The sequence below is a fragment of the Nematolebias whitei genome, chromosome 14 (assembly GCF_014905685.2).
Source record: "Nematolebias whitei isolate Nwh7 chromosome 14, NemWhi1, whole genome shotgun sequence".
NCBI lineage: Eukaryota > Metazoa > Chordata > Actinopteri > Cyprinodontiformes > Rivulidae > Nematolebias > Nematolebias whitei.
The window spans coordinates 20,307,269-20,319,861 of record NC_056511.1 but is presented as its reverse complement, the minus strand read 5'-3'; the positions used below and the strand labels follow the sequence as shown (position 1 = coordinate 20,319,861).

The window sequence follows — 12,593 nt, the reverse complement described above, 5'->3', positions numbered from 1 at the left end:
TTAGGAAATCGGAAATCGGCTGATACTTGCATGAGAAACCGATTTTATCGATTTTTTTTTGTTTGTTTTAACAACAATTGTCTGAACTTCATTTATATTTCAGAGCACTACATCATGTCCAGTTAAAACATGTTTGTATTGTTTCTAGGATATTGTTCAAGGGTATGTTTGTCAACAAAATAAGATTGGAAAATTGAAGGTGTAATAAAATAAGATTGGAAAACTGAAGCTGCATTGTGAACTTATAACACTTGACAGTGTCACTTATAAAACAAAATTGGTATCGGCCAAAATCAGAATCGGAAGGTCAGATTTGTTAGAACTCGGTGATCGGCCAGAAAACTGCAATCGGTGCGTCCCTAATATATACATATATACACATACATACATGCACATTTGAACACACAGAACCTCTTGAAAAACAAGCCCACATCATGCATTTGCTTTGACCGAATGCACACAGAATAAATCTGTAAAGTATGTATATACCTAAGGTGTACACACTTATCCATGTGTACATACCCATATACATGCACACACACATGTTCAACATGGATATTGAACAATCATTTGAAATAAACCAAGAAGAACCTAAATTTGGAGGGAAAGTATTCAGCAGCTGACAAAGAAACGGAGGGAATTTAAAGTGGCTCAGCCACTTTCTGCGGATGAGTTAAAGATAAAACCAGTGGAGAAAAAAAACTCGCTAACCTGAAAGAAACAATAGAATAATGGTTCGTAAATCGTATAAAAGCAGGTCAAAAATGGTTTATTATATTAACTTATTTTAGACTTGGCTACTGTTTTTTTAATCACCTGCAGTGAAAAGGCTTTTTTTTCTATTGTGTCTGAGTGTGTTTGTCAAAGAAAAATATATCATAAACCGCTGGACGGATGAAAATCAAACTCAAATCAAACTTAAAAATGAATCATTACATGTGTATCTACAAACGATTAACTTGAGAATGCAACCCTAGATGATTACCACAGCTATATGACCATAACCAACACAAAAAGTGCAATAACTCTGTAAATGTTACAGATATTAAGCTCAAATCTGATGTAATAATAGCTGAAAGTTATTCACAATAATCAGAATTGTAACAGATCATACAAGGTCTTGCAATATCACATAAGTATGTGCAAAATGTAATTTTCAATATTTAAAATTAAACCCTGGGATGAAAGATGGTGTGTGATATGTATTCCTTCAAGAAATTATAAGGATTTAATTTCAGTTCAGTTTATTTATATAAGTCGCAACAGACATTGTCTCAGGGCACTGAATAAAATATTCACATGCATAAGAAAGTCAATTATTATTTATCTAATGAAGCCGGCCATTTCATTATAATTAGATTTATTATATTAGATGTATATATATTCGATTTATTATAATTGATAAAAGATGTAAAAAAATTGGGGATGAAAAAAACTAATACAGAAATAGTTATAAGTTTATAATATTCCAACCACAATATTTCTTGTCTTTTATCCATTATTCATGTCAGGAAGATGTGGCCACAGGAAATGGTAAAAGCTGACATAACAATATATAAGGTTAAGTAGTATATAACTACAATTAGCTCTTACATGACCTACCTCAAAAGTTTTATTGAAGTCATTGAACAAGAAGTATCGGACTTGTCCACCAGGTCCAACGTCTGGGTCCTGAGCCTGAACAAATGCAATTACAACTCCTGGTGGCAAGTCCTCTGGTACTCGTGTGCTGTAACTGCTAGGCATAAAAACTGGAGGGCAATCATTGACGTCTTCCAGAATAATATTTAGAGTAGTGACTGATGACCGTTGAGTGCCCTTTTCAGCCTTGTCTCTCACTTCAATCATCAGGACGAACACTGGGATTGTTTCTCTGTCTAGCTGGCTGGCAACAAAAACAATTCCAGTTTCACTGTCAATACCAAACTGAGGGGTGTTGGTCAGCATTGTAAAATAGAGCTGTCCATTCTGGCCCATGTCTTTGTCAAAGGCAGTAATTGTAATTACTTCCATTCCGATGTCTGCTTGTTCTGAAACAACAACAGAGTAGTTATCTTGATAGAACTGGGGATTGTTGTCATTTGCATCCTCTACAATCACCGTCAGAATTCTCCAGTTTGACATTTGTGGAATGCCCTGATCGTAGATGGTGACATTAAGGAAGTAACGGTCCACTCGCTCACGGTCAAGTGGCTGCAGTACTGTTATCAGTCCACTCTCCATGTCGATGTTGAAACTGTTGTCTTTGTTTCCATCATAAATGGAAAAGAGAATGTGTCCATTAAAACCTATGTCACCATCTCGTGCTCGTACTTGAAACACACTTCCTCCAGGATTCAAGTCTTCTCTCACAAGAATGCTCATAGGCAAGGCCTCAAACTGTGGGGCTTGTTTGTTTATAGAGAAAATATCAATATATCTCTCGGTTGATTTTGGCCTTGCCATTGCTGATGCTTTCAAGAGCATTCTTTCTGCCAACAACTGGGCTACCCTGGTCTCTTTACAGGTCAACCCGCTGGGGGGTATCCTGCTTCTCACTACTGATATGTTTACATATATAGGATCAGAGAACAGCTCACCATCTGTTGCAACCACTTTCAGGTTGAATATCCCACTTTTTGAACTCTCTGCTTCAAAAGATCTCTTCAAAGCTAAAGCCCCCGAGTCTGGATTTAAGTGAAAATTGTCCAATTCGTTCCCAGACAGTATTTTGTACCTCACCATGCCCATCTCATCCATGTCTATTGCTGACAAGGTAACAATGGTCTTGTTGATGGGAAAATTGCGACTTATCATTCCTCTGCAAGAAATCTTCTCAAAAGCAGGCCGATTGTCATTGATGTTTATCACACGAATGGTAACATTGACCTCACTCTCCCTTCTGTAGGGTAAACCCCAGTCCGAGGCTCGTACTGCAAATGTATAAACATCTTCTGTTGACTCAAAGTCTAGATCGCTTGTGATCCTTAGCTCTCCAGTGTTTTGATCTATGCTAAACGGAAGAGACTTCTCACCATTGATTGTGTGAGTTACATAGCCATTCTCACGTTTGTCAGTATCCACAGCAGACACTACAAGAATAACAGTACCTATTGGTAAGCTCTCGTTGATTGCAGTTTGATAGGATGGCTGGCGAAACACTGGAGAATTGTCATTTGCATCTTCTATAGTAATCTGGACTTTTGCTCGCTGCTGACTGATGCAATCAACTACCTCTACCTCTATGAAATCCTGTGATATCTTTGTTAGCTGCCTTGTGGTCACAATAACCCCAGTCAAAGGGTTTATATCAAAGTGCATTGGATCTGAGAGGCTGCTGAAGCTGTAATTGACAAGCAGAGGAGCTGGGGATATTTTTACCACTTCTACAATAGTGCCCGGGGGAGCTATTTCTTTCAGCTTGACTACATAAACATTTTTTTCAAATTTTGCCTGCACAACGTCCTGCCCTGTAACCACCAGGTGAACAACTTGGGTGTTAGAAAATTTGGGAGGTATACCTCTGTCTTTGGCCTGGAAGGTTAAGTTGCAGCCATAGGGGTAAGTATCCAAGTTGATCTTTTCTAGTGTTCTAATTCTATATTCATTTCCAAAAGCTGATCTCTCAACCACAAACTGTTCATTAGGGTCACCATCAATAATGGACAACCACTCTATATCCCCAGATAGTCCCTCGTCGTTGTCCTCAACACTCACTATAGCATAGACTGGGTCTTTGTCTGTCAATGATGGAACAACAGCGACAGCACTGAGAACAGGAGCAAACTCATTAACCCGAGCCACAGTTAAGACCAGTCTGGCAGTGCTGCTGATACCATTATTCCCATAAAGTTTCATCCTTCTGTCAACAACCTGCACCTCCAGCTCAAATCTTTCTTTTTTATCTATCTTGGGTTGGCCTGTCAGGGTGATGACCCCACTTGTTGGATGAACAGCAAAGAGTTCTATGCGGTTCTTGAAGAAGTAGTAGAATTCTCCGTTGGAGCCAATGTCTGCATCTGTGGCTGTTACACGTCCTACACTGGTGCCCAGGGGAGCACTTTCAGGAACAACAAATGAATAGAAGGTTGGGGAAAATAGTGGTCGGAGGTCATTAGTATCCAAGACCTTGATATAAATGGTGGCTAAGGCCTCTAGGCCTTCATGGGCTGAGGCCTTAACAGTCAGAGTATAATTGTCCTGTACCTCCCGATTCAGTGTGGCACCACTGCCCCTATTTATACATATGCGGAGAAAACAAAAATCTCCCATTTCAAACTCCTCGGCTTGAAAAATGCCTTCACCGTCTCCAGACTCAATCGAGTACTTCACATCTAAAGGCCAAGATGGCACAAGAGTGACGCCCATCCTGACCTCACTTCTGATGTAAGTTCGTGCAGCGGCGTTCTCAAAGACTGAAGCATTATAGAGCGGCTGAGTAAAGAGCAGCAAGGCTCGCTCTGTCCTTGGTGTGGCTTGGGTTAGAAGAAAATGAAGGAAGATGTATAAAATAGCATTTAAAAAGGGGGGATATCTAGGTAAAAAAAACATATTTCCACATAGATTATGCTTCATCAATAGTCCATCACCCAGTAATCCTGTGTGAAAGAAAAATGACAAGAGAGACAGTATTCAGTTCATCAGTTGTTAAAGACATATGCTCAAAGAATTAAAATAGTAACTCTGAGACAAAAGTTACGGGACATGCTAGAAATACACAAAATGAAAGCATCACCAGTGCATTGGATTCAAGCATTAAATAATGCAATCAAACAAATAAAATAACTTTAATCCCCCCCACATTTTAATGTTGATGTGTCTCAGAGAAAAATAGCACGTCTTCTGAACAAACAGAAATTATCCTAACTTTTTTTTTTTTTCCCAAAAGATTTCCGGATTTGTGATGTTCTAAAAAGATGTTTTGCAACAAATGTATTTACTTGCACCTATTAAAAAATAGTTGTTGGAAAAAACACTTTTTGGAGTAGCTTTTTTATTATTATTTTTTTTTTAAAAAACACTGTGATCATCTTCACTATTTTATTTTTAGAAAGCAGATAAAATTAAAAGTGAAAACAAAATAGGTAAAGACAGACATGTGACAAAATACAAGACAATATAAAACATATGATTCAAATGTGTTGCCTTTTGCATACAGGAATTCTCATGCATGATAAAGGAGCATCATTTTTTTAGATAAGCACTCTGCATTGTGGACTATAGATGGCATTGATCATCATCAGCACCAAATGAACTATCACAGTTCAGCTGTCCCGGTGCACCCATCATCATCATCAGAGGATCTGATGACTGATGCGGCTCAGATGGAGCTCGCCAGCATGAAAAAATTGCGAATTTGTTTCAGTTTCAAGAAACCTTCTGCCGCTTGAACGGTACTCTCTCTGTGAATGTGAAAAAAATAATAATAATAATCTCCTTTCCACATAGTGTCCTACCTTTAGATGAAATAGATGCCATCAGTGAATGTGAATCCTTTCCCGTTCTATTTACTTACGGCAATTTTTTAAAATGGGGAAAATGCAAAACAACCGAGCGCCATAATAATAATAATTAAAAAAAAAAAAAACATCTAAATATCCTAACAAACAGTTGACAATAGACTGCAGAAAACGGGCTATTTACAGTAGTAAACTCATAAGTGACCTCCAAAAAGGTTCTACTACGTTTGCTGCAAGGTAATGGTCCGTAAGAGACGTGCTGCTGTGAGGAAGGTGCAAGTTTTAAAGCGGCCAGCATCAGTTAACGATGCTGAGCGGGACAACGATCACTGGATGGAGGCGGAGACTAAGCTCCGATCTTTGCCGAGTTTAGCCGACGTCATCACCCGGAAGTGCAAGCGGAATGTTCGGGCAGTCAGCCGCACACCGCTTCAACCCGCGCTGTGTCTCACAAGTCTAGTCACCGTTGTCTTTCTACGTCCACCATTATGTCTGTTTTATGTTATAATAAGGGATGCGGAGAGCGGTTTGATCCCGAAAACAATCCGGACGGTAAGTCTGAGTTTTAGTTAACTTAAATCTAAATGTGCAAGGGTGTCGGAATATTAGCAAGCTAACGTCTCTGATCATCTGGAAATTTCTACGGGCCTCGTAGGGCTCATCGAGCTAACGTGATGTTAACAGTCTGGTCTGACTTAATTCTTTAACGCTGCTACGTTTGATAGCTCGTACTTTAAACGTAATACGTGAGCGTTTTGTGTTTTAATGCAATTTTGTTAGCATGTTAGCGTTGTTCTTGGTGAGCACAATTGTCTGGACACGATATCCTACTGAAAGTTTAATGAACACTGTAGATCTGGTCTGTCATGCATTTTTAAAACAACTATGTTGCTGCACTTTTGCATATCAAAAAAGTAATAAAAAAAAAACAACTGTAAATGACTTTTTACTAACTTGTCATCAACTGTGGTTAATATATTTGTTCATTTTATTACATATTTTTGTTATAATGCTATTCAGCTATCTGTTCAAATAGAACTGTTTTTACATTATATGAGACTCAGCCTTTTTAATCTAAAAAAAATAGAATATTGCAAAAATGTTATGGTTAATCATTTCAGAAAGTGAAATCCATATTATGTAGATTCATTACACATAGAGTGAAATATTTAAAGCCTTTATTTCTTGTAATTTTAATGATTATGGCTTCCAAATAATCAAAGACTAACATCCGGTGTCTCAGAATATTAGAATATTGTGAAGAGGTTCAATATTGGAAACTCCCGGTGTCACACTGTAATCAGATAATTGACTCCTAGACATGAGCTACAAATGTCTCATTCCTCAAGTCCAGCCGCTCATAAACCAGAGACCATGTCAGAAGTGTCTTGCCTGCTGAGGAGAAAAAGAACTGGACTGTTGTTCAGTGGTCCACTGTGCTCTTTTCAGGTTAAAGTACATTTTTATGTAATTTGGAAAGCAAGGTCCCAGAGACTGGAGAAGAGTGGAGAGTCCCAGAATCCATGTTGCTCGAAGTCCAAAGTGAAGTTTCCACAGTCAGTGGTGATCTAGGGTGCTGTGTCCTGACGGTGTTTGTCCACTGTTTTATGAAATCCACGGTCAACGCAGCATCTACCAGGACGTTTTAGAGACTTCATACCTCCTTCTGCTGACGAGCTTATGAAGATGCTGATTTCATTTTCCAGCAGGACTTAGCTCCTGCCCACACTGCCATTGGGACCAAAATTCAATTCAATTCAAAAATACTTTATTAATCCCAGAGGGAAATTAAATGTTGTTGTAGCTCATTTTCCTTGTTTCATAAAAGAGTTGTTCTAGATGTTGATGGTTGTGGGCGGGAAGGATCTCTTGTGATGGTCCGTCTTATAGCAGATCTGAAAAAACTGGCCACAGATGTTGATCCGTTTACTTGCACTTGGTTGGCCTCCTGGGCTTCAGGATCACCTGAATGTTGGGCAGAAATCCTCCCAGGGCAATGGCCACTCCTCCCAGCAGCTTGTTGAGCTCCTCATCGCTGCAGACAGCCAACTGTAGGTGCTGATGGACGATCCTGTCCTTCCACTGTCATGAGCCGTGTTTCCTGCTAGTTCCAGGATCTCAGTGGTCAGGCACTCGAGCACAGCTGGCAGGTAGATGAAAATGCGTCCACAGAACATCCTTTTCAACTCATTTGAAATTTAGGGCTGTAGTTGAGATATTACTTGAGCTTTTGAGACGTTAATCAGCTGCTGTTGGTTGTAGAAACTGCCTTGTTGCCATGGTTACGCATAATAACAAATGTCCAAAACTAAAAAAGTTTCAGTAAAAATCCTTCCAGCTGCACAGCTTCTGATACCAGAGGAAACAATCATCCAAAAAAATGTGATTTACATCCAGAAAAAGAGGAAATAAAGTTTCCAAAAGCAAAATCTCAGAATGAAAGTAACAGAGCTGCTCCAACATGCAGCCACCTTGAGCGGCGCAATGCCGCAAAAAAGCTGGCTGTGGAATGTTCAAAATTTCTGAAACAATGAATTTGGGTTTTTCATTATTTGTAAACCATAATCATCAAAATTACAAGAAACAAAGGCTTGAAATAGTTCACTCGGTGTAATGAATCTATGCAATCTATGAATTTAATTTTCTGAAGCGATTGACAAGAAATATACAACTTTTTCACAACATTCTAATTTTTTAGATGAACCTGTAAACTCACGAGTATGTAACTTTAGTTGAGAACTGGAGAAGTTCTTGGAATTAGAAATGAAACATCAGAGACAGAGTTTCTTTATTGTCATTCGCACCTCATGTGGTACATGTGGTGGAGCAAAATTATGTACACAGGGTCCCAGTTACATCCAACAATAAAATGTATAAGAAAAACAATGATTACATCTAAGATATGAATTAAGAAAAACATAAACTAAATATACACTAAGCACTCATAAAAACATTACGTCGAACATCAGCACAAACATGAACATGAGTCTGTGAGCAGATGAGCACGCATGAACACATCAACATTGAAACAGATCAGCAGCGATATTGAAACAGATCAGCAGCAACATGATATGATTTTTTTCACAGTGATTATTCTGGTTAGAGATTCATGAGTCTAAAAACCTCAGGGTAGAAGCTGTTCCTCAGTCTAGTGGTTCTACACTTAATGCTCCTCAACCTCCTTCCAGAGGGGAGTGGGGCAAAAAGTGTGTGTGCTGGGTGAGTGGGGTCCTTCATGATGCAGGTGGCCCTCTTCCTGCATCTAGAGGTGTAGATGTCTGTGATGGTGAGGAGACTGACTCCAACATCTTCTGTACAGTCTTCACCACTCTCTGCAAAGCTTTTCTTTTTGCAGCTGTGCAGCCTCCATGCTACACGTTGATGCTGGAGCACAGGATGCTCTCCACTGCACACCTGCAGAAGGAGGTGAGGACTGAGCTTTCCAGACCAGCTCGTCTCAGCCGCCTGAGGAAGTAGAGTCTCTGATGAGCTTTCTTGATCAGGCTGGTGTTGTTGCTCCAGCTGAGGTTGTCATTCATGTGTACACCCAAGTACTTGTAGCTGGAGACCACTTCCACCACAGATCCTCTTATGTTCATGGGGGTGTAGGTGTTTTTGTTCTTTCTGAAGTCCACAATCATCTCCTTTGTCTTCTTCACATTGATGTGAAGTAGGGGTGCACCGATAAATCGGCCGGCCGATCGATCGGCCCCGATTTCCTTAATTTGGGGAGATCGGCGATCGGCCGATCTTTAAATGAGAAGCCGATTTTATCCACCGATCGTAGCTGCCTCCGGAAAGGTCTGAAAATCAGCTGCTGTCCCCTTTTGCTCCACTGTGAGAGCTCACACACAGGTCACTCGGAGCAGCCATGTCGTCGTTTTGGAAGTTCTACGCTGTAAAAGAAAATGAGCCAAAGATCGCAATTTGCAATTCGTGTAAAGCCAAAGTAAGTAGTGGTGGAGCCACCACCAAAACCTTTAATACAACAAACCTCGTTCGCCATTTAAGAAATCACCACGCCGCCAAGTATGCAATGTTTGAAGCGAGCAACCAAGCTAAGGCTAATGCTAAAGCTAGCGCTAACAAAGAGGCAGTCGGTGGGTCGCTGTTAGCTTTTATGAGCAACGAAAAGAGCAAAGCTACCACGAGGAAAGTGATGGAGTTCATGGCATTAGACGACCAGCCATTTTCAGTCGTTGAGGACAAAGGTTTTAAAAGCTTGATGCAGCACGTGAGCCCACGATATAATATGCCGAGTCGGAAATATTTTTCTGATCTTGCATTACCGGAGTTGTTCAGCCAAGTTTCGAGAGACACCCGCAGCCTGCTAAAAGCTAATACAAATACACTCAGCTTTACAACAGACATCTGGACTTCTGATGTAAGTTTAATGTCCATGTTAAGTTTTACTGCACAGTGGATTGACGAACAGTTCGAACGTCATCAAGTACTCTTAAACTGTAAAGAAGAGAGAGGAGAGGCAAGCGAGCACAGACCGTGGCGTGGGTACAGCCAAAGCTACGTTGCTGGAGGCTGTTGTGAGAAGATTCAGCAACGTTGAGCATGAGCCCCTGTACAGCTTGGCCACTGTTCTGGATCCAAGGCAAGTAACTATTAACATTCTATTTTAGCCATAATTACTTTTAGCCTACTACTATATTTCAACAAACATTTAAATTAAATTAAAAATAAAAATTTCTTGATTGAAATGCATTTCTTTATTTACATGCAAGTCATAAAAACTGTTAATGTATACAAAACACAATGATTGACCCATCTTTCTTTGTTTATGCAAAACAAGGTACAAGAATCGCTACTTCTCAGCAGAGGTGAAAGATGACGTGAAACTGCTCCTTTTGACCAAACTTGCAGAGGGGGAGACCAGATGCACACCTGCTGCAGGAACATCCTCTGAAGTGGGACCTCCTGATATAGATGAACCTGCAGCCAAAAGGCGTAGTCTACTGTTTGCAGCTCACGACGAAATCTTGAAGGAGAACATTGAACAGGAGCAACAGCTGGCCAGCCCTTCAGCTATGCAGGTACAGAACTACCTATCTGAGGTTCCAGTCAAAAGGAGCCAGGACCCATTGGTCTACTGGAAGATCAATGAAAATCGTTTCCCTCATCTTGCTCTACTTGCCCGAACCTATCTCTCTGCCCCATGCACAAGCATTGAAAGCGAGCGCCTGTTTAGCTTGGCTGGACATGTAGTAGATGAGAAAAGAAGTCGCCTGTCTGGTGACAAAGCAGAAATGCTTTTGTTCATCAAGAAAAACCTGCCACTAATGAAAGTGACTGGAATAAGTCTGTGAGAACAAACTTACCTGTGCCAGTGTTATTTCTTATTACCCACTGACTTGAAAATGTTACACTTGTTGCATTATCTTTTTAAGTTTTTTTAAAAAAATGTAACAAGTGAAAGAGTTGAAGGAACTGAACTTTTTTTTTTTTGGTTAATTTTATAGTTTTAACAAAAATTGTGTAAACTTCATTTATATTTCAGAATACTACCTCATGACTAATTAAAACAACAAGTTTGTATTGTTTCTAGGGTATTTTTCAAGGGTATGTTTTACAATAAAATAAGATTGGTAAATTGAAGGTGCATTGTGATCTTGTAACACCTGACACTGTTGCTTATAAAAAAAAAATCGGTATCGGCCAAAATCGGAATCGGCAGTTCAGACTTTCAAAAAATCGGTGATCGGTGATCGGCCTGAAAATTGAAATCGGTGCACCCCTAATGTGAAGGTTATTCTCTTTGCACCAGCTCTCCAGGTGTTCCACCTCTTGCCTGTAGCTGGACTCTTCTTTGAAAACCCAAAACATCTTTGAAAACCAAAAGAAAATCAGTTATTTTATTCACTTGTAATTTCCATAACCAGTGTGGTTGTACATACTGTGGTTCTGTTATTCATAAATGTTTAAACTTACAAATATATGCAAAACAAGATGCTGCAAAAATGAATCCTAATCTGAGTAAAGAAGATCCTGTCCTGAAATACTTCATAGAGACCGCTCCATAATGATGCTGCTTCCTGTGTGCGCCTGGTCTCTATGCCAAATCAGAAGACCAGCTCAAGAAGACAAAATAAAGCACATTGAGCAATTTGTGTTCATGGTCCACTTCTGCACATTCTGCAATAGGACTGTTAGAGATCAAGTCAAACTTCAGAATCTTTATTGTCGTGACTTAATGGAGAACAAACATGGGAATTGTCCCAGTCGTAAAGGCAGCAGCGGTTGACATACCTTGGTTGTGGAAAACTTCCAACCACAATCCTCTTCTCAACACAGAAATTGGATGATTTTTATTGTTGGGAAGTACATTCACCTATGCACATTCTTTCGGAAATAACAGCTTTGGATATTTGAATTCTTCAGATAACGGAAAATATTTAAAACCATAAACTGTTTTCAATACTTTTTGTGTACACAGACTTTCCAATGAAAATTCTGTGTAGTACATTGTGAAAAAAGTTCATATTTTCTGTTTTACCTGTTTACATGACATTTACCCTGGTTGTAAAAAAAAAATTCTGCCTACATTCCTGATTTCTGAACCCAACCAGAGACACAATAATTATAGAATTGGAGACTTTTGCATGCCTTGAAATCTTCCCTTATGATTATGAAATGACACGGATTGAAAACCAGATGGTATATAATTTCTAAACTTGAGATTGACACAATTTTGATTGATCAGCTGTTTTCTCACATACTTCATACGGATCAGTTCTATAACTTAATTTTCTGCTTGCTTGCTGTCACTGCCTCAGTAGATGGATAAATAAATATTACAAATAAAACTTGTCTTCAAGTACTTCCTCTGCTGATGATCTTTGTTAGTCTTGCAACAATGCATCCTGTGCACAAACACGGATGAAGCAGTCTATACTACTGAAAATGTAGTCAGGATACTATAAACTAAAGAACACGACAGGCTGGCTTGTTGTCACGGTGACTTAACAAAATTACTGAAGTCTGATAGTGTAGTCAAGAAAAGTTAAAATGTCACTTTTTATACTTGTTTAAAAAGCCCTTTTTGAGATTATTGTAATGTTTTAAATATGTTCTGCAGCAGTTTTCAGCTGAGCGTGAATTTGTATTTGCAAAACTTCAAAGTTTAGCCTTTTTTTTTTTTTTTTT

General features: G+C 39.3%; 2 protein-coding genes across 3 annotated transcripts in view; one reads left to right on the top strand and one right to left on the bottom strand.

Annotated features, from left to right (window-relative positions):
* LOC119420010 (protocadherin Fat 3) overlaps nt 1-4,554 on the bottom strand; it is a 139,602-nt gene extending 135,048 nt beyond the window's left edge. The window contains exon 1 of the mRNA XM_037687379.1: nt 1,603-4,554. Within this exon, the coding sequence (XP_037543307.1) occupies nt 1,603-4,554 (2,952 nt within the window). The remainder of the gene's footprint in view (nt 1-1,602) is intronic.
* A 1,298-nt stretch (nt 4,555-5,852) lies between these two features.
* Nucleotides 5,853-12,593, top strand: part of chordc1b (cysteine and histidine-rich domain (CHORD) containing 1b) — a 14,127-nt gene continuing 7,386 nt past the window's right edge. For both annotated transcript variants that reach the window (XM_037687378.1, XM_037687376.1), the window contains exon 1: nt 5,853-5,990. In XM_037687378.1, the coding sequence (XP_037543306.1) occupies nt 5,927-5,990 (64 nt within the window). In that variant the 5' untranslated portion in view covers nt 5,853-5,926. The remainder of the gene's footprint in view (nt 5,991-12,593) is intronic.